This window comes from Halichoerus grypus, chromosome 8 (assembly GCF_964656455.1).
Source record: "Halichoerus grypus chromosome 8, mHalGry1.hap1.1, whole genome shotgun sequence".
NCBI lineage: Eukaryota > Metazoa > Chordata > Mammalia > Carnivora > Phocidae > Halichoerus > Halichoerus grypus.
The window spans coordinates 77,946,515-77,969,063 of NC_135719.1; the positions used below are offsets into that span (position 1 = coordinate 77,946,515).

At 35.7% G+C, this 22,549-nt stretch overlaps 1 protein-coding gene across 1 annotated transcript; it reads left to right on the forward strand.

Moving 5' to 3' along the window:
* The first annotated feature begins 14,841 nt into the window (after positions 1–14,841).
* On the forward strand, positions 14,842–15,965 carry LOC118529640 (olfactory receptor 4F3/4F16/4F29-like). The gene has a single exon (XM_078078719.1). The coding sequence runs from the start codon at positions 14,852–14,854 to the stop codon at positions 15,821–15,823; it is 972 nt and encodes a 323-aa protein (XP_077934845.1). The 5' UTR covers positions 14,842–14,851; the 3' UTR covers positions 15,824–15,965.
* Positions 15,966–22,549: the final 6,584 nt, after the last annotated feature.

Here is a 22,549-nt window from a genome sequence, read left to right on the forward strand (position 1 = left end):
GTTGAGCATATTTTCATATCCCTATTGACCATTTATATGATCTTGAGAAAGAAGAAATTTGGAGGCATCACACTTCCTAATTTCAAATTACTGATTTCAAATACTACAAGGCTACAATAATTAAAACAGTATGGTATTGGCATAAAGACAGGCTTATAGAACAATGCAACAGACTATAGAGCCAAGACATAAACCCGTGTGTGTGTATGGTCAACTGATCCTTGACAAGAGTGCCAAGAATACACAATGGGGAAAGGATAGTCTCTTTAACAAATTGTGTTGGAAAAACTGAATATCTACATGCAAAATGTGAAAATTAATGCAGGGAAACCTCACCAAAATGGAGTAAGAAAGCCAATAGGTGGAGCTCTCATGTCTTACCACTTGTTGCCAATTTCAAATACAACAGAAAAAGAAGGTCTTTGCACTGGATAGTACTTTATTATCCCAGCAGAGGGAAAGAAGGTTTCTTCCGGGCAACAGCCCAGCCTACAAGGGACTGTCACAACTCAGCCAATGAGAAGCCACTATGGTTTGAACTCCCAGTTTACTCCAGTGCACTTTTGGTTTATAACAGCCCTTCCCAACCGCCACCCCCCGCCCCCCGAAAAAAAGTATTCCTCTCCTTTGTTCTCCAGATTCACCTATGGCTTTGCTATAGACTGCATGTCCCTAATTGTAATTCTCTGCTATTCCTAAATAAACCCATTTTTTGCTGGTAAAATAAATGGCAACTTTATTTTTAAGGTTAACAACAACAAGAATGGATCCCTAACTTACACCATACACAAAAATCAACTCACAATGGTTAAAAGCTTAAATGTCTGGGACGCCTGGGTGGCTCAGTCGGTTGAGCGTTTGCCTTTGGCTCAGGTCATGATCCCGGGGTGCTGGAATCAAGCCCAGCATCGGGCTCCCTGCTCAGTGCGGAGCCTGCTTCTCCCTCTGCCTGCCACTCCCACTGCTTGTGCTCTTTTTCTTTCTCTCTCTGACAAATAAAATCTGAAAAAAAAAAAAAAAATAAAAGCTTAAATGTCCATCTGAAACTATAAAACTTCTAGGAGGAGACAGAGGAAAAAAGTTTCTTGACATTGGTTTTGGCAATGATTTCTTGGACATAACATCAACATCACACAGGTAACAAAAACAAAAATAAACAAGTGGGACTAAAAAGCTTCTGCACAGCAAAGGCAACAATCAACAGAGTCAAAAGACAACTTGTGGAATGGGAGAAAATACTTGTAAACCATGTATCTCATAAGAGGTTAATTTATAAACTATATAAGGGACTCAAATAACTCAACAGCAAAAAACCAAATACCAAATTAAAAAATGGGCAAAGACCTAAGAGAATATATTTCTAGGGAGATTTTGTAGAAGAAATCATTGTTGTAAACAGTGGGATGTAGGAAAAATTTAATTACAAGTAGATAACATCATAGATTATTTTGAGTTTTCACTTCATGAGCATAAATAAATTAAAAAAAAGAAATTAAATTATTTAGACAATTTTTTAAAAAGTTCCAAATTTCTAAGAAGAAAGGCTAGACTCTGCCCATAGTTTTCTGTTTAACATACTTAAATTTAACTTAGACATATTATTATCAAATTTTGGCACTGTTAAATTATACTTTTTAAAAAAACAGTATATTAAGATTCATATACCATTTACATGACAAATAATACTTGAAGTTTATAACAATTATACAAATGCCTTTTACATATATACTCTGTAACATTATGCATATAGCATGTTATGAATGGAATATAACTAATGACATTTAATGGAAAAGTTCTTTTATGATATTTAATAAAGAAGTAGCATTTATAGACAATAAAAGTTTTATTGGCTTCTGAAAATAATGAGCAAAGAACTTGAACACACATTTTTCCAAAGAAGATATATAAGTATATAATTTTCTCTTGCTTGATCAAATTAACAAGAGTCTGTTTCTTGGTTTGCCTGTCTCTTTCTTTTTTCATTCCTTTTGCTTGTTTGTTTTGTTTCTTAAATTCCACATATGAGTGAAATATATGGTATTTGTCTTTCTCTGACTGACTTATTTCGCTTAGCATAATACTTTCTAGCTCCATCCATGTCATCGCAAATGGCAAGATTTCATTCTTTTATATGGCTCAGTAATATTCCATACATTGTATTTATAAGGGGCCTTCAACTAGCGTCTGCTTTCATTAAGATACAAGTGTTTGGAAACCTATGGGTGGAAGCATATGGGCATAGCCATATTCTTAACTCATTGAAACTACATTGTGTATAATGTGCCCTTCAGTTAATCTCTCCTTTCATTAAGTTATAAGTGTTTGTAAATGTATGTGTAGAAGTGTAATGGCCTAGCTGTATGCTTCACTCATTGACACGACACTGTGTATAAATCGTTCAAGTAACATCTTCTTTCATTAAGATATATGTGTTTTCTATACCTTTATGTCTTTAAATAACACACAGATGGATTTTTAAAGTCCATTTTGTCTACAAATTCTTTATAAATATGTAAAACCTAGACAATAGTTCTACTTCATGGAATTCTTTTAACAGCTGATCATTGGTAAAGGCTATGTCTATGAGGGATTAACCATTTGAATACATTGATTAATTTTAAAAATTATTCTAAACTACATTAGAAAAATTAGTCAAATATTTTTAAAATTAATATTTATTAAATATTGACTATGTGTTCTGCACTGTGTACCTCTGCTTGCTTGACTTTACTGGTCAGATTATGGCAGGGTGTGATGTTGGAGCCCATCAATTGTAATTCTTTGTTAGAGTTAATATGAGGAAATCAGAGAGGGAGACAAACCATGAGAGACTCTTGACTCTGGGAAACAAACTGAGGGTTGCGGAAAGGGAGATGGGTGAGGGGATGTGGTAAATGGGTTAAGGAGGCGGCATGGCCTTAAGGAGGGCACATGATGTGATGAGCACTGAGTGTTATACACAACTAATGAATCATTGAACACTACATCAAAAACTAATGAGGCACTATATGTTGGCTAATTGAATTTAAATAAAAAAAAGAGTTAATATGAGGAAATAATTCCTAAACAATAATACCCAAAGATGCTGATAATAGAAGCAGAGGGAATGATTATAGGACAATGAAAGAAAAGCATAATAACCTCTTTTGTTAAATGTGGTCAAGGAAGGCTTTTATGGAAAAGATGTATTTATTTTATTTTTTTTTAAATTTTTTTAAAGATTTTATTTATTTATTTGACAGAGAGAGAGACAGCGAGAGGAAATACAAGCAGGAGGAGTGGGAGAGGGAGAAGCAGGCTTCCCGCTGAGCAGAGAGCCCGATGAGGGACTCGATCCCGGGACCCCTGGGATCCTGACCTGAGCCAAAGGCAGATGCTTAACAACTGAGCCACCCAGGAGCCCCAAGGTGTATTTATTTTAAAACTTTCTGACATAATTCCTTTTATACTCCAGTAATTACCACTTTATAACTTGATAGCACTCTGATGAAAAATTTATGTAGTCTAAGGTCCTGGATTTTGAATTTTGTGGCACTAAAAGGCATCTAGAGAGCCAAAGTTGTTAAAGTGAGAGATAGTTTTTTGTCTTGTGGTTTTTCATTTGCTGTTACCTCCTTATTCTCATTGATTAGTGTTTTTGCCATGAAATCTTTGTTAGTACTATAGTAGAGTAATACTGTTTCCCTTTCTATCTGCTTCTCAAGCATTCTGGTGTGTTGGATTTCTTAGATACTTCTACTGATTCATTTTATTTTTTATTTTATTATTTTTTAAAAAGTTTATGTATGTATGTACTTATTTATGTAAGTAACTTGTAGACTCAATGTGAGGGTGGAACTCATGACCCTGAGATTAAGAGTTGCACACTTTTCTGACTGAGCCAGCCAGGCGCCCCTCTACTGATTCATTTTAAAGCAAAAATATTTCTGTACATCCATCTAAAGCACCATTAAATCTGGTATCCAGAAGCTACTTTTCTTTCTTCAGTCCTTTTTGCCCTTTTTAATTCCCCAGGGGGAAAATCAGCGTGGAACCCAAGGAATAATTCCCAGGAAAATCTAATCAAGGAAAAGTTGGCTATTCCCAAGACTCACACCATCATTTTGGTCACTAGTATTCAAGGTTGCTAATTAGAATCTTTTTTACTTGAGGAAAACAATATTAAGCTCTTTGTTTTGGAAAAGTTTACAGTCCCAGTCAGAATGTGAAATTGTCCTCCCCTGAATTTAGAAAAATGCTTCTACCTCAAGTACTATCATGTAAAATGTATGCAAAACAAATGTTTTACAGTTTAGCAGACTGAAGATTAATCCAACCTACTCTTGGGTCTCTCTCCAATGGTTGCTCAGTAATTATTTCCTCTTAACCTGATACACAGTTTAATTGCTATTCCACATATTTGTGATACATGTATTCTGGGCAAGGCATGGGGAGGAGTATCAAGATGAAGGAACTATGGCTCTTGCTAAGTGTATTGGGGAAGGTATTGCTAAGGGTATTTGGAGGACAATAAACTGGATCATGAATCAAGGGTGGGATTTTGACTAGAAGAGGATGTTCTAGGAGGAGGAAACAGCATATTTCATCTTTTCTATTTCTTATTCTTTTCTATTTCCCTATTCTGTATTTTCTTTTAGTTTTTTTTTTTTTTTTTTTGTGGTAGATAAATTCCTAAGTGGTATTTTCAGTTTCTGTGTTTTATACACTCCCAATTTCTGTCATTTGGTTCTCTGTATCCATTAAACTAATTCTTATTTTTCTCTTTTAGAAATTATAGTTTTTACATTATGGAAGCTCTCTATCTTGTCACAAAATTTGGAGGGAATTGATCTACTACTATTTGAGAAGAATAGATTCTTTGGTCTAACTCAGGTAAGAGTCTGGTTCCCACTGCCTTTCTTTTCAAATAGGATTAATGACATTTTCAGCATTGAGTGTGAGCCATTTCTAGGGCTCAGAGAAGATTCATCTGTGTTGTTTTTTTGATGCAACATAGATGAAACAGACAATGGAATGCAGTAAACTACAATTCTCATGTGAAAATTTCACCATAGGGATATAGGATTAGGTATAGGCAACATTTTAGAAGTTGAGTGCCAAGCTGTTGACGTCTCTTTCTGATGTTCAAGGAGGGCAGGTTGAGAGTGGAAGAGTTGGGAGTAGCCTGGAATAGTTAGGAAGCATGGCGCATGGACATACAGAACTAAAATGAAAATTTTATGAGAGTTAAATTTATATAAATTCAGGTAACTATTGAGTTCTTTTTAACACACTTTATGTGGATATGGCTCAGCATGTAAATGGTTTAATTGAAAAGGGTCTGGAAAGGAGAACACTGGAGGCTGGGAACTTAGAAGAGACTAGATCTGGGTAAGAATGACAGTGGAGGTCTTGGACAGCCAGAGACAGCATGAGGGTAGTAGATAACTGAACGGGTGTAGAAGGCAGTATGACAGTAGATGGTAGAAGAGCTGGAGCTGAGGAAGTAGGCACTAAAGACCCACGTTGCCTTCTATGAACTTCTATCAAGTACCTTAGTAGTAGAAGCTACTTCCTCATGCCCTTGAAGTTATTTTTTTATTTTTATTTATTTATTATTATTATTTTTTAATATTTTTATTTATTTGACAGAGACAGACACAGCGAGAGAGGGAACACAAGCAGGGGGAGTGGAGAGGTAGAAGCAGACTTCCCGCTGAGCAGGAAGCCCGATGTGGGGCTTGATCCCAGAACCCCGGGATCATGACCTGAGCCGAAGGCAGACGCTTAATGACTGAGCCACCAGGTGCCCCCCCTTCAAGTTATTTTTGACTGCAGGTTGTCAATGACTTACACAGCACTGTAGTGAAGAAAGCCTGGACTCTGGAGTCAACTTGCTTTTTTTTTTTTTTTTTAAGATTTTATTTATTTATTTGAGAGAGAGAGAGTGCACAAATGGAGGGGAGGGGCAGAGGGATTGGGAGAAACAGACTCCCTGCCGAGCAGGGAACCCTCCTGGGGCTTGATCCCAGGACGCTGAGACCATGACCTGAGCCGAAGGCAGATGCTTAACTGACCTAGCCACCCAGGCACCTTCAACTTATTTTTTAAATTAATATTTTTAAAAAAGAGAAATAGATGTGCAAAATAGAAAATTTATGAAAGTATAAAGAAGGGAAAAAATCACCCACAGCCCCTTCATAGGAAGATAGCAACTGTTAAAATTTTGGCATTTTCTTCACATACTTCTTTTATTCACTTGCGTCTTTACAACAATTGCAAGAATTGGGCTTGAATTTGACAGTTAGTTGTGCAAAATTAGGCAATCCGTTTAATCTCTTTGAGTTCTTGTTTTCTAATCTGTAAAATATGGATCATATTCTCTTTCCTACACTCTTCCCTGTGTATTGTACAACAAAAGATGTGAAAGGTTTTTAGAGGTTGTAAACTTTTAGAAAAAAGCAAAATGATGTTATAAATTTTGGTATTCATATCCTGTAGGAAATGATTAATGAAACAAGATAAAAATAGCAGTATTCCTGGTAGGGCAGAACTTGAAGAAATTGTCTTAGTTGTAATTATGTGAGAGAATAGAAACATTCTTAATTCAGATGAATTTATAACTCATACGGCTAATCATGAGGACTAATGATATTCTCACATACAGCATCTTTATTTCCAGAGGATGCAGTACAGCTATTATATATAATACTAATATGATATATAACATTAAGGTTTTCTAAAGCCAATATGAAATCAGAATTAATAGAAGTCTGACTTGTAACATTTAGGAAATAATTGTATTATATTTATAATTAGACTCTTACCAATGTTTTACAACCAAGATTCATTAGAACATTAAGGAAATGGAAATGATATGTAGACAGTGAAGAGGATCAGAGAACTATTAATATGTTAAAGAGAGTTGAGGAAAACAAGACACCATTAATAATTAAAAATATTTGTGAAACTAATATAACATTGTGTGGCAACTATACTCAAAAAGAATTTTTTTTAAAGTATTTATTCTGGATATAATAAGATTAAGAAGAGGTGTAAGACTTTACAAAAATGATATGGCTGACTCATTGATCAGCAGTTTTAGTTGATGGCCCCTTTGGCATTTTTCACATGTATAAAAGATCAATATCCAGTGGATAATGATAGTTTCCATCTATACTGAGGATTCAGCAAAAGTAATTGCTCCTAAATAATCATCCTAAGAAAATTGTATCTGAGGGTTTGGAGAGGAGTGAAGAAAATCATTTAGGAAACTCAAAAGGATGCCCAAAGTAGGTTTTAGAATTTACACATTTGCATTTATTTGAAGTTAAGTTATGCACTGTGTGTTTAGACACATTCTGCCCTTTGGCCTCTAAGCTTTGACATTTAAGTCCTTTCATATGTTAATGACTCTAGTTAGCAGTCTTTTTTTTTCAATTGTGCCCACATAAGAATGCTCAGAAAGAGGGGCGCCTGGGTGGCTCAGTCGTTAAGCGTCTGCCTTCGGCTCAGGTCATGATCCCAGCGTCCTGGGATCGAGCCCCGCATCGGGCTCCCCGCTCCGCGGGAAGCCTGCTTCTCCCTCTCCCACTCCCCGTGCTTGTGTTCCCTCTCTCGCTGTGTCTCTCTCTGCCAAATAAATAAATAAAATCTTAAAAAAAAAAAAGAATGCTCAGAAAGAGGAATCTTAAATAAGATGATCTTCCTAACTATCTGGAAGTGAATCTTTTAAAATAATATTGTATTAGTATCAGAGATTCTACTAACTATGTTCCTAGATCACTACTTTTTCCTTATGAATCTTTCTGTAAGTTCAATGAACAGAAATGTCTCTGGCCCCTGTACAGGGAATAACTTTTGATCTTTCTATTCAACTGTAAACCAGGTAGAAAAAAAATTAACCCATTTTTTCCCCGTGGAGTGACAATTCAAGCCTCCATTAATGTTCGCATTGTCCATCTACTACCTCCAGTTCTTCTCTGTCCTTTGTTTAAATATTCCTTTTGGCTAACCCTTTTTGTCTTTTTAAACACTGAAGTATAACTGACATATGACAGTATGTTAGTTTCAGGTGTACAACATAATGAGAATGTAAATCCATAAGGATTTCGGTCCTTTCCTATGTTAATGACTAGTTAAAATTCTTACTTGAGGGATTATCTTACTAGGTCCAGTTTATAGAATAGACATTACCAACAGGGAGAAAAATGACAAAGTCTCTATACATCCCACTATTTATAATATTTCTCAGAAAGTAGGAAATGGTGAACAGTATGAAATGATGCAGAGAGATCATAAGGATGAAGATTTAGCTACTCCAAGGTATTTAGTGATCTTCATGATGATGAGGGGAACAAAGGCAAAGGAATTGTAGCTAAAATGAAGTCTCCTTACAACTTGCAGCCCACTGATAAATCCCTGAGACATACAGGGTGTAACACTCCTACAATTCCCTTAAGATTTTCTTTAATGTTCGACCAATATAGCTTTGCTTTGGTTAGCGAAATTCGCTCTGATAACTGCAAACCTCCAGGATATGATAACAATCATCTTTCAACATGTGGCCCACTAACACACATCTAAAGGGTCTCATGACTAATGCTTTATTAAAACAACAAAGAATAACCTTATCTTGATAATAGCTGGCTCTCCAAGGTCTTGGAGACCTTGCTTTCAGCATACACAAATTCCTTTGAGACTTATGTTATTCCTAACCTTCACTACCTAAAAAGTATATAATCAGTTACTCCTCACAATACCAGTGCAGCTCTTTCTGCCCATGGGTCCTATCCCTGTGCTATAATAAAAGCACATTTTTGCACCAAAGATGTCTCAAGAATTCTTTCTTGACCATTCGCTCAGTGGCCTCACATCAATGAGACAAGTATAAAGGTCGAGGGGACAGCTGTCAGAATGTAGGGAGTTAAGAAGGAAGTCATCTATAGGCAACAGAGCAGATAGTATTAAAGAGGAATAAATATTTTTTGAAAATAGAAGCATCCTGGAAAGATGCTATGGAACCAAATTGTAGCAGCATCTTCTAAATTAGGATTTTGTACTTTCAGAGGCAATGAAAACCACTGAACGTACTTTGGTGGTGCTAGTTACATAACCAAAGTGCTTAGAAAGAGTAATCTGATGGCCATATTCAGGTTAGATAGGGAGAGATCAGTTGTCCTGTATGTAGGGTTTTGGTAATGGTTAGTGAAAGCAAGTGGAGGATTTGAGAAGAGCTGAGCGGATAAGATGCTTGTAATGTTATACTAGATCTGAAAGAAAAGCTGCATGGGGAGGAGAGTGATGATTATTAGCTTTGTGGTAGTCATGTGAAATTCCACAAGCACAAGACTGATATATAAGCGTTAAGTGACAGTGTTTAGTAGACTATGGGAAATTAGACTATACTGTTTAGGATAGAATTAGGGAATGAGTGATATACCTATTTGGATTCAACTAGCATTTGTATTCTAATGAAAGTATTAAACCCTTTCATATATGCTGTCTTTCACACAGTGGTCAAGCTTTTGGGGAGGGTATAATTAGAATATAAAAGAAGCCCATTAGGAGGAGAATAAGACAAGATCTTAAATAATGTATATAGTGAACAGAGGACAAAAAATGAGGGAGACAAGTCTGAGACTTAGGACTACCAGGAGAGTTTAGTGAACTAAGGATGTTAAAATAACATCATTACAGGGGCGCCTGGGTGGCTCAGTTGGTTAAGCGACTGCCTTCGGCTCAGGTCATGATCCTGGAGTCCCTGGATCGAGTCCCGCATCGGGCTCCCTGCTCGGCGGGGAGCCTGCTTCTCCCTCTGACCCTCCCCCCTCTCATGTGCTCTCTCTCTCTCTCTCATTCTGTCTCAAATAAATAAATAAAATCTTAAAAAAAAAAAAAAAATAACATCATTACAGCTAACAGTTATTGAATTCTTGCTATGTGTTCAATACTGTTCTAAGCTCTTTACTCATAGCAATTTTTGAGGCCAGACTATTATTACTTCAATTTAACAGATGAGTAAACTTAGACACAATAAGATTAAGTAAGTTATCTGAGGTCAGGGTGTAACTGGGGCACAGGGGTGCAAGAGCACCTGACTCTGGGGATCCCATTCAGACCAGGTTTGGCCACTCACCACTGACAAAATCCAAAGGCAGAGGGATGAGTGCTTGCTGAAACAAGAAAGGAATTTATTTCAGTGAGGCCCACTCTGGGAAGACAGCAGACTAGCGTCTCAAAACCTGTCTCCAAAGTGCTGAAAAAACTTCTAGGTTTATGTAAGGAAAATGTGGGACAAAGGTCAGTGGGTACCTGCAGTGGGCAGTAAAGGTCCGGTGAATCATTGTCCTGAGGTCAATCATGCAAGGTCATGCTGGTGTCAGGGCAGTCCCTGTTGCTCCAAGGGGGTACTTTTGGTTTCCATCAGGGGATGCTTTGCCTGCAGGGTCTGTTGTCTAAATTCAGAGATAAGCTAGAAAGAAGAATTTAATCAATTAGAAGGTACAGACTGAGGTCAACATGGAGGGAGTTGAAATCCTCTTAATCCTCTTTCAAGGGTTAGTGGTGGGGAGTGGATAAGGCAAGTTTAAACCCAGTAGTCTGGTTTGTGATTCTTCACTTTTAACCAATATTTTACATCTGTCTCTCCAGAACAAGAAACATAGGAAGAATATGAATGAACCAATTTAAATAAACAACATAATAACCAAATCTATATACATAGAAAGATTAACAGGACTGGATATTTATTTTAAATTCTAGTTCTTTGTTACCTTGTAAAGAAAATTTCACTTGTCTTCAAGACCAACCTTCACTGTGACAGAATATATTTGGGATGATATTAATTCTTAGTTTGGAGGCTTAAAAAAAATCAAACTAAAAAAAAATCAAACTCTCAAGTCAGCTTTTCTTTAATCACTTTATCATAAAGCAATACATAAGAATATTGTAACAGAGTTATAGTTTACTTCAAACCCCAGTGACATGATGTTTACTTACTTCACAGATTTTTAGGCACTTTTCTATTGTCAAATTATTATTCTAACAATACTTAACAAGGACACTATGTATTAGGTGGCATTTACATCCCTGAGAGTTTAGAGAAGTAAAAACAGTACCAGACTAGACTGGATATATTGAATAAATCTTGAAATCAGACAGATTGATATAGATGATTTTGGAAATTTCATCTCAGATATTAGAATTTATATGTGTAAAGAATATATTAAGTATATGTGATATTAGGCTGATGTTGGACACAAGGCTGTTGGAAGAAGCAGATGCTAATTTCAATAAAAAGTAATATTAGCATGCAAAGGGATTCACGGGAAATATAAACAAGACCCTCTGGAACTGAACTATTGAGATGAATTTAAACAAAAGATGATTATTCTTGAAATCTAAATTTGAGACTAGAAGGTTAGGAGCAATGGATATCTTGAAGCATATAGGGTAAAGATAATGAGATAGAAATCATGAAGGGAAACCAAACAGGGAGGACTCAGGAGGCATAATATATAAAATAATTAGAAGTTCGAGAAAGACAAAAAGGAACTGATTTAATTTAAACGGAAGGAAGGAGGTAAGAAGTTGGGGAGAAAGGTATTTTAAAGGTCTTATCTTAATTGGTGTTGGGGTAAGGCAGGAAGGAAATAGAACATACTGGTAGGGAAAATAGTTGGCATCTTATTTTATTTATTTTTTATTTATTTTTATTATTATTTTTATATTTTTTGGGTGGGGGGAGGGAAGGGGCAGAGGGAGAGGGAGAGAGAGAATCCCAAGCAGGCTCCATGCCCAGTTTGGAGCCTGACATGGGGTTCGAGATCACTAGCCAAGCCGAAATCAAGTTGGTAGCCTAACAGCCTGAGCCACCCAGGCGCCCCATTGGCATCTTATTTTAAAATAAGAATAGAGGGGGGGCCTGGGTGGCTCAGTTGTTAAGTGTCTGTCTTCGGCTCGGGTCATGGTTCCAGGGTCCTGGGATCAAGCCCCGCATCGGGCTCCCTGCTCTGCGGGAGGCCTGCTTCTCCCTCTCCTTCTGCTGCTCCCCCTGCTTGTGCTCTTTCACTCTCTCTGTCAAATGAATAAATAAAATCTTAAAAAAAAAAAAGATACAACAGTAAGTAATTTAAAAATAAAACAAAATAAGATAGAGAAATGTATCACTGGAAAAGGGACATTAAACATGAAAAAAATAGGAAAGTATAGTAGGACTTTCATGTTAATAAGGGGATGATGAAATGGATACTATCTTAACCAAACCAGCAAAAATTAAATATGAAAATGTTGTCTCTTTTTGCTGATGACATTATTATAAACCTAGAGAACCCAAGCTATTTCAGTAAAAAAACTATTCAACCAATAACAGAAGGTAGTAAGGTGACTACATGTAACATATAAAAAGAAATAACTTTTTTCCATTCTAGCAAAAAGAACCTAGAAATGGAAGGGAGAAAAGATATTTCATTTATAATGCCAAGAAGAAAAGCTATAAAATACATAAGAATAATTTTAACAAAGAGAGCATAGAACATATATAAAGAAAATGGCAAAATCATATTGAAGGACATGAAACAAGGTTTGAACAAATGCATGGGGGCGCCTGGGTGGCTCAGTCAGTTAAGCATCTGCCTTCGACTCAGGTTATGATCCCAGGGTCCTGGGATCAAGTCCTGCTTTGGGCTCCCTGCTCAGCGGGAGTCTGCTTCTCCCTCTCCCTCTGCTCCTCCCCTCCTGCTTCTCCCTCTCCCTCTGCTCCTCCCCTCCTGCTCCTTTCTCTCTCTCTCGCAAATAAATAAATAAAATCTTTAAAAAAAAAATGGATGGATGTACTATGTTCTTGAATGGGAAGACACCATCATGACCATGCTACTTCATTCAAAGTTAATATACAAATTTACTGCAATTCAAATCAGAAGTTCAATGGAATTTTGGGGGAGATTGGAGAAAATGAATTTTAAATTTATATGCTATAATATATGCTCATGAATAGTCAAGGAAGTATGAAAAATAAGGACAGTGAAGGAGGGACTTGCTTTATCAGATATAGCGACATAGTATTACCCTGATATTTCTTTTTTTTAAGATTTTAGTTATTTATTTGTCAGAGAGAGAGAGCATAAGCAGGGGGAGCAGCAGGCAGAGGGAGAAGCAGGCTCCCTGCTGAGCAAGGAGCTCAATGTGGGACTCGAACCCAGGACCCTGGGATCATGACCTGAGCCGAAGGCAGATGCTTAACCAACTGAGCCATCCAGGCATCCCATTACCCCAATATTTCTACAAAAAGAGACAAGTATATCAGTGAAATCAAAATAAAGAATTCAGAAACAGATCCCAAAATATCTGATAATTTAGCGTAGTGCAAAAAATAGTTAAATTGAAAGAGGAAAGAATGGGTCATTTAACACACAGTGCCATTATTATTTTATTCACCTGGAAGAAATTAGAAGTGAATTTATATTTTAAAATATATACAAAAATAATAAAGCACAGTCCTAAATAGAAAATAAAACAAAGTACTGAAAGAAAATATAAGGGTGTACATGTATGATCCAGGAGCAAAGGAGATCTTAAAAGCAGTATGTATAAAAAAGTAATAGCTGTATTTAATCATTTAACAATTAAAAACTTGGGTATAAATTAAAAAAACAAACAAACTTGGGTATAGCAAAAGAAACCAGAAACAAAATTAATAGAAAATTGATTTAGAAAAGCTAAAACAAATGACAAATGCTTAATATCTGTAATATAAAAAGAGCTCTTACAAATTTGTAAAAAAAAAAAAAAAAAGCACAGTAAGAAATAGGAAAAGGCATAAATAGGCAGTTCACAGAAGTGCAGATCCAAACTGCAAGAATGTTCAAATTTATTGGTTGTCAGGGAAATGAAAACCAGAGCAACAGTGAGCTATCACTTTATACCCACTATTCTGGCAACAATTAAAGAAAGTATTAACATTTATTCTTATAGAAATATGTGTTGTTCCAGCTTTTTTGGAAAGCTGTTAGGCAACACTACTAACATTAAAAATATGTGCACTTTGACCCAGTGATCTCACTTCTGGGAATCTGTGACACAGAAAGGAAAGCATTAATACACAAGGATGTATGTATATGGATAGTTATTTGTAGCGTTATCTGCAGGGGCCAAAAAACTAGAAACAAGTTAAATGCTTATTAATAGGGAAATTAGTAAATAAATTATGGTCCATCCACACTGTGAATATTGAGCAGCCGTTTAAAAGAATAAAGTAGATACCTCTCCAGACAGTTCTATGTGCCTTTCTGCATGTTTCCATTCTGTGGCATATTTCAGTGTAGAAATTAGAAAATATGTCTATCTCCTGATGTATTTCTCCTTAAATTCTTAGGTAACTTTGTCTGCATTTTCCCTACTTCATTATACATTAAAGACCAAACAAAATTTGAGGCATATGATTAAATGATAACAAAGATCTAGGCATGGAAAAAAATTTGGTGCTGGCTCTCTGTGATTTTTGAACTATGTAAATTCTATGTAACTGTGTACAACGGCTAAGTGATCTTTAGTTTTTTTTTTTTTTTAAAGATTTTATTTATTTATTTGACAGAGGGAGACACAGCGAGAGAGGGAACACAAGCAGGGGGAGTGGGAGAAGCAGGCTTCCCGCTGAGCAGGGAGCCCAATGCGGGGCTCGGTTCCAGGACCCCGGGATCATGACCTGACCGAAGGCAGACGCTTAACGACTGAGCCACCCAGGCGCCCCTGATCTTTAGTTTTTGACATTTGTGTAACCCTATAGCCAGGCTTCCCTTTCAACTTAAAAATCATGTTTTCTCCCTCTTATGCTCTTCAGGTATCTTCAGGATTGGTCTAGCACAAGAAGTTGATGGATGGAGGAAATCACTCTGTGGTGTCTGAATTTTTGTTGCTGGGACTCACCAGTTCTTGGGAGATTCAGATTCTTCTTTTTTTGTTTTTTACTATATTTTACATAGCAAGTATGCTAGGAAACCTTCTCATTGTGCTCACGATCATCTCAGACCATCACTTACATTCCCCCATGTACTTTTTGCTGGCAAATCTTTCCATCATTGACACAGGTGTTTCCAGCATTGCAAGCCCAAAGATGATTTATGATCTTTTCAGAAAACATAAAGTCATCTCCTTGACAGGGTGCATTACTCAGATGTTCTTTATTCACACTGTTGGGGGTACGGAGATGGTGCTGCTTATAGTCATGGCCTATGACCGATACATTGCTATCTGTAAGCCCCTCCACTACCTGACCATTATGAGCCTAAGAATGTGCATTGCTCTTTTGGCTGTTGCTTGGACCATTGGACTCATCCATTCTGTGGCCCAACTGGCTTTTGTTGTAAACTTGCCCTTTTGTGGTCCCAACAAAATGGATAGTTTTTATTGTGATTTTCCTCGGTTCATCAAACTTGCATGTGTAGACACATACAGACTGGAATTCCTGGTCACCGCCAACAGTGGTTTCATCTCCATGGGCACCTTCTTCATCTTGATTGTGTCTTACATCTTCATCCTGGTCACTGTTCGAAAACATTCTTCAGGTGGTTCATCCAAGGCCCTCTCCACTCTCTCTGCTCACATCACTGTGGTGGTCTTTTTCTTTGGTCCTTGCATTATTGTCTATGTGTGGCCATTCCCTACCTTACCCATAGATAAATTTTTAGCCATCTTTGATGCCCTTATCACTCCTTTTATGAATCCTGTTATCTATACATTCAGAAATAAGGAGATGAAAATGGCAATGAGGAGACTATTTGGTAAGATTCTAAGTTTCAGGGAGAGTTCTTTCATGACCAATCAAAGCCATCCAGATTCATCTTGACTATTCTTGAAAATTAATCTCTTTAATTAAACTTTTCATAAATCCTTTCACTTTAGTTAGTAATTTTAATGTCCACTGTGAAAATTCTCAAGGACTCTGTTCTGATCTGGTCAGTTTTTCATAAGGACTCTTACCCTGTGGATCCTGGAAGTATTGAGGAAGAGTGAATTCAGCCTTTAAATGTAGTGTCTTTCTTGTTTATTATAGAAGAATATGAAATCTCACATACTGGGCACATTTTCCATTAAAACAAAATGTTGGATACTCTTCTCTTTGGTAGTGATTCTCAAAGACATATCTCTTCTAATCTATATGTGTATTGATATTCATGCCCTCTGAGTTTCTCGTGTTTATATACTTGGAGGAATACACAAAATGAAGACAGTTGCTTAGGTAGCTTTCAGAATTTGAGACTTCTAACATGTGGATTTGACTATCCACACTCAGATTTAGTTAATATTAAGGTTTTTATTAAAAAAAATTTTTTTTGAAGTAGGACCCATGGCTAGCATGGAGTCCAGTGTGGGGCTTGAACTCACAACCTTGAGATCAAGACCTGAGCTGAGATCAAAAGTTGGACACTTAACTGACTGAGCCACCCGGGTGCCCCAATACTGAGGTTTTTAGATTTAGTTGGGATTGGAAGGTCAAATTTGGGATAAATCATAGAGTGACAACTCAGGAAACTTTAATATTATTATTTAATCCAATGTTTTGAGACCAGAAGTTGTAAATTCCTATACCACTCAGTGTGTATCATAATTATATTTTACCCCAATTATTTCCTAAACAATTTTTATATGGTAAAGGAAACTATGTGAATATTAAAAGATTATAAATGGATTGAATATTTTGGATCTAAGGATAGGTGGCACTGGTTTATAAATAAATAAATAAAATGCAAAAGATTTCTACATTATATGAATCAGGTTTATAACTAAATAAATAGCAAATACAAAGTGTAGACATTACAGAAGAAAATTTATTACAAAGCTGTCTACAAATGAAGAGATATATTAATGAACTGTCTATAATGAAGAAATGTATTAAACTTTCCATGTGATGAAATATATTATATATAATTATTTAAAAAATAAATATACTGTTCAGAAGTGGTATAAATAATTATCCAAAGACTATCTCACTATTTTTTCTGTGTTACCAAATAGGAGTGGGTGTTGAGTGAAGGCATTATTATTCATGTGTGGGCTAGGCGACTTGTTATGAACGAGCAGTGGGGAGGGGCAGAGAAAAAGAGAGAGAGTGTGAGAGAGAGAGTAGCAGACTCCCTACTGAGAAGGAAAGCAGGGCTCATCCTACTGCACTTTTTAATCCCCTTCACTTATTTCATCCATTCCAACCCCATCGCCTGTCTGGTAACCATCTGTTTGTTCTCTATGGTTAAGAGTCTGTTTCTTGGTTTGTCTGTCTGTCTGTCTCTCTCTTTCAAACATTTTATCTATTTCATCTAAGTTGTTAAGTTTACTGGCATAAAGTTGTCCATAATATTCCCTATTCTTCTAAAACCTGTAGGATCTGCAGTGATGTATCCCCTTTCATTCTTGATATTGGTAATTTTCTCTTTCCTTTTTCTTTTTTTTTCTGATCAGTTTGGTGAGAAGTTTATCAGTTCTGTTGAACTTTTCAAACACAAGCTTTTGATTTTACTGATTTTGTCCTTATTTTTCTCTTTTCTATTAATAATACTCTTTTCTTTATTATTTCTGTTTACCGCTTACTCTGGGTTTGGTTTTTTTTTTTTTAAGATTTTATTTATTTATTTGAGAGAGAGAGCATGAGCAGGGGGTGGGGCAGAGGGAGAGAGAGAAGAAGACTCCCCGCTCAGGGAGCCCAATGTGGGGCTTGATCCCAGGACGCTGGGATCATGACCTGAGATGAAGGCAGATGCTTAACTGACTGAGCCACCCAGGTTCCCTGGTCATGGTTTTCTTATCTCACTAGTGACTGTTAGGATTGTTACATCTTTTATCTGCTGTTTATTCTACTTAGTGAAATTTTCATTTCAGGTATTTTGTTTTTTATTTTTTCAGAATCAATATACAGAATTCTGTTGCATTTCTATGCACTACTAACAAAATAGTAGAAAGGAAAATTAAGAAAAAAAATCCCATTTACAATTGCATCAGAAAAGAAAATGCCTAGGAATAAATTTAGCCAAAGAGGTGAAAGCCCTGTATTCTGGAAACTATAAGACATTGATGAAAGAAATCAAAGATGACACAAACAAATGGAAAGACACTCCATGCTCATGGATTGGAAGAATTAATGTTGAAATGGCCATACTACCTAAAACAATCTACAGATTCAGTGAAAATCTCTATCAAAATATCAATGGTATTTTTCACAGAAATAGAACAAAAAAAAATCCTAAAATTTGTATGAAATCACAAAATACCCAAATAGCCAAAACAATCTTGAGAAAAAGGAACAAAGCTGGAGGTATCACAATCCCAGATTTCAAGATATACTACAAAGCTGTAGTGATCAAAACAGTATGGTCCTGGTACAAAAATAGACAAATCAAAGAACAGAATTAAGAGCCCAGAAATAAACTCACACATACATGGTCAACTATTTCAGACAACTTTCGTATGTTAGATATATGTAAACTTTGTCATTTAAGTAGCAAATATTTTCCCATTGTTTATGGTGGTTTTGGCAATACAAAGGTTCTTATTTATTTATTTTTTTTTAAAAGATTTTATTTATTTGACAGAGAGAGAGATAGCGAGAGCAGGAACACAAGCAGGGGGAGTGGGAGAGGGAGAAGCAGGCTTCCCGCCGAGCAGGGAGCCCGATGTGGGACTCGATCCCGGGACCCCGGGATCATGACCTGAGCCGAAGGCAGACGCTTAACGACTGAGCCACCCAGGCGCCCCAAAGGTTCTTATTTTTATATTGTAAAATTTAGCTATCTTTTCTTTCTGCATTTGGATTTTGAGTTATAATTAGAAATGTTTTCTCAGGTTATAGAGAAATTCACTCTTGTTCCTTCTAATACCTGTGTGTCTTCACTTAAAAATATTTAAACCTCTGCATCATTTGGAAGTTATCTTACTATATGGCATCAGAAATGGGACTAACATTACCATTTCTACATGTAGTTTTCTAGTTTCCTCAAGTCATTCGTTAAAATGTCCATATATTTTCCACTGATTTGAAAGGTCATCTTTAGTGAATACTAAATTTCCAATTGCAGTTGGGAATGTTTCTGTATTTTCTATTTGGTCCCATTAATCTATCTGTCTATTCCTTTAATTTTTATTTACAGAGGCTTTTAATATATTTTAATATATGTTAGAGAGTCTTTCCTCCTCCTCCTCCCCATGATTTTCCCTTTTAAGATTACTTAACGATTCTTGTTTTTTTCGGTCTTTGAAACGAAACTTATAATCAATTTATCTAGCTCGTGAAAAAGGCTTGATGATATCTGTATTGAGATCACATTACATTTAGGGATTTACCTAGGGAAAATTGACGTTCTTGTGTTTTTCTTTAATTCTTTTCTTTTACGTATGTTTTTCTGTCAAAGTGTTTCCCACTTTAAAATTATACTCTTAAATCTCACAGACATTTCTGGTCTCCTCCCATCTCCACCTATCTATTAAAGGTTTAGAGGAAATGTGAAATTAAAATACTAGTGCTTCTAGAGCTGGTTAGAGGGAAAGATTTAATAAAAGAAACTCTTTGGAATAAGTATTCTCTCTTATTTTTTAAATAAACATTCTTGAACATGAAATTTATATCAAAAAATTAGATAAGGTTATTCAAACATTCACTTCCTCTTCCTAGATGTAAGAAAATTTACCTTTTTCTTTTGTATTCATTTGTAAGTACTAATATAAAGTATTATCTCTCATTGCCCCCACTTCCTTTCTTGAACACTAATGGTTTCCTACTAAATCCACTATCCTTCACCTTGCTAGTTGAAGACATTTTATATCCATACAGGTAAAATGTCCCTAGTCTTTTCTTGTGGTTTCATAGTATTCCATTATATGTATGTTCCATAATTTATTTAGCTACTTTTTTTTTTAATTTTAGTTTTTAAATTTAAATTCAATTAATTAACATATAGTGTTCCTCTTTAATTTTTTTTGGGGGAGTTTAAGGATTGACATTGATTCTTCAAATGCTTGATAGAATTCACCAGTAAAGCCATCACGTCCTGGGCTTTTCTTTGTGGGAGGGTTTCGATGACTAATTCAATTTCCTTACTCAAAATTAGTCTGTTGAGATTTTTTTTTGTTTCTACATGGTTCAGTCTTGGTAAGTTATACATTTGTAGGGTTTTATCCATTTCCTCTAGGTTATCCAATTTGTTGACATATAATTAATTGTTCACAGTAGTATTAAGAACCTTTGAATTTTTGTGGTATCAGTTTTAATGTTTCCTCTTTCATTTATGATTTTATTTATCTGAATGGTCTTTCTTAGCCAAGATAAAGTTTTGTTAATTTTGTTTGTTCAAAAAAGAAGTTCTTAATTTCATTGATCTTTTCTACTTTTTTCCTGGTCTTTATTTCATTTTATTTCTGCTCTGACCTTTTCTATTTCCTTACTTTCTGCATACTTTGGGCTTTGCTTGTTCCTTTTCTAGCTCCTTGAGGTGCAGAGTTAGGTTACTTTTTTGAGATTTTTTCCCCTTAATGTAGTAATGTAAATTTCTGTCTTAGAACTGCTATTGCTGCATCCCATAAGTTTTGGGATGTTGTGTTTCCATTTTTGTTTGTTTCAAGCTATGTTTTGATTTTCCTTTTGATTTCCTCTTTGACCCATTGGTTGTTTAGGAGTCTGGCTTTATTCTTAAATTCAAATTTTCTTAGATTGTTATTAGAATATGAAATTTATTGGGATATAATATATCATCACACATATGGTTTCCATGGGTACTTAAATTGAAGGAATAAGTTTTTTTTTTTAAGATTTTTATTTATTTGAGAGAGAGAGCATGAGAGAGAGATATCACGAGCAGAAGGGAAGGGTAGAGGGAGAAGCAGACTCCCCGCCGAGCAGGGAGCCTGAGGCGGAACTCGATCCCAGGACGTTTAACTGACTGAACCACCCAGGCGCCTGGAATAAGTTAAGTTTTAAGTTTCAGGGTATGATGTTACTTAGATTTGCCTTATTATTTATATACGTTAAATCTTTTATAACCTTACATATTTTTGTCCGCTTGATCTGTTAAACAAAAGAGACCCAGAGTTATATGACCCACAGATATTCATTTCTTCCTGTTGTAGATATATATTTTTATAAGTTTACTGGCACTTATATCTTAATGAAAGAAGATGTTGCAAAAAGTTTTGTACATAGTGTAGTTGCAACGAGTTAAGCATGTGGCCCTTTCAATATGCTTCTACACATAAGTTTACCAACATATGTCTTTTTAAAAAAAGTTTTTATTTAAATTCCAATTAGTTAACATACAGTAAAATAATAGTTTTAGGTGTACAATTTAGTGATTCAATACTTCCATACAACACCCAATGCTCATCACAACAAGGGCTCTCCTTAATCCCTAACACCTATTTAACCCATCTGCCTGCCCACACCTCCTCTGGTAACCATCAGTTTATTCTCAGTAGTTAAGAGTCTGTTTCTTGGTTTGCCCCCCTCTCTCTTTTTTTCCCCCATGATCATTTGCTTTGCTTCTTAAGTTCCATATATAAGTGAAATCAAGTTGTATATTCATTTTGAATTTTACATTATAATGATAACAGGTATAATCCAAAGTGAATATAAAACAGGAATAAATATCCTTGGACAAATAACATAGCTATTTCCTTTATTTACATTTGCATTTTCTTCTGATAAATGAAGCTTGATGATTTTATTCTAGTGTCTGATGAAATTAATATATTTGATCATTTCTACTCCTCCCTCATTTTCACATCGAATTTATGTTATTTTACCTTTCTTTGTATTTATCTTTGCATTATTTCTTTAAAACAGTTTTTTTAAAGATTTTATTTATTTATTTGACAGAAAGAGAGACAGAGAGAGCACAAGCAGGGGTAGTGGCAGGCAGAGGGAGAAGAAGAAGCAGGCTTCACTGAGCAGGGAGCCTGATGCGGGGCTTGATCCCAGGACCCCGGGATCGTGACCTGAGCTGAAGGCAGATGCTTAACTGTCTGAGCCACCCAGGTACCCCTTATCTTTGCATTATTAAGTATACCTAAATATCCATTACTTGATTAATAATTTAAAATAATGTATTTTGACCCCCAATTCTGAAAGATGAGGAAATCATACTAATAACAGTACTTATTCTTTCCTTTGCTTTTCCACCTTTTACTTGTACCATTTCTACAATATCAGGTTAGTAATTTTCACATCCTGCCCTGTAATGATTATCCCTATTTTTAATTTTAGCTTTAGTTCTATAATGAAATAAATTCAATGTTTATTCTGGTTCACTGAAAGTTTGACCTCTAATGATTTTTTCAATAATTTTATTTTTACATTTTTCCTATTCAAAAATACTTTCCTGTTACACTTATACTTGAAAAACAGGGTGACTATTTATGAGATTCTTCTTTAACTTGAGGTCTTTGTAAGGATTCTTTCAGTGTTTTCTTTCTCTCTTTCCCCCTTCCTTCCTTCCTCCCTTCCCCCCTCCCTCCCTCCCTCTCTCTCTCTCTTTCTTTCTTTCTTTTCTTCCCTTCAGTGTTTTCTGATGTTGAATGATGCTATGGCTGGTTT

What these genes read in the sequence shown, in the direction of transcription:
- LOC118529640 (XM_078078719.1), top strand. Translation starts at nt 14,852, where the DNA reads ATGGATGGAGGAAATCACTCTGTGGTGTCTGAATTTTTGTTGCTGGGA.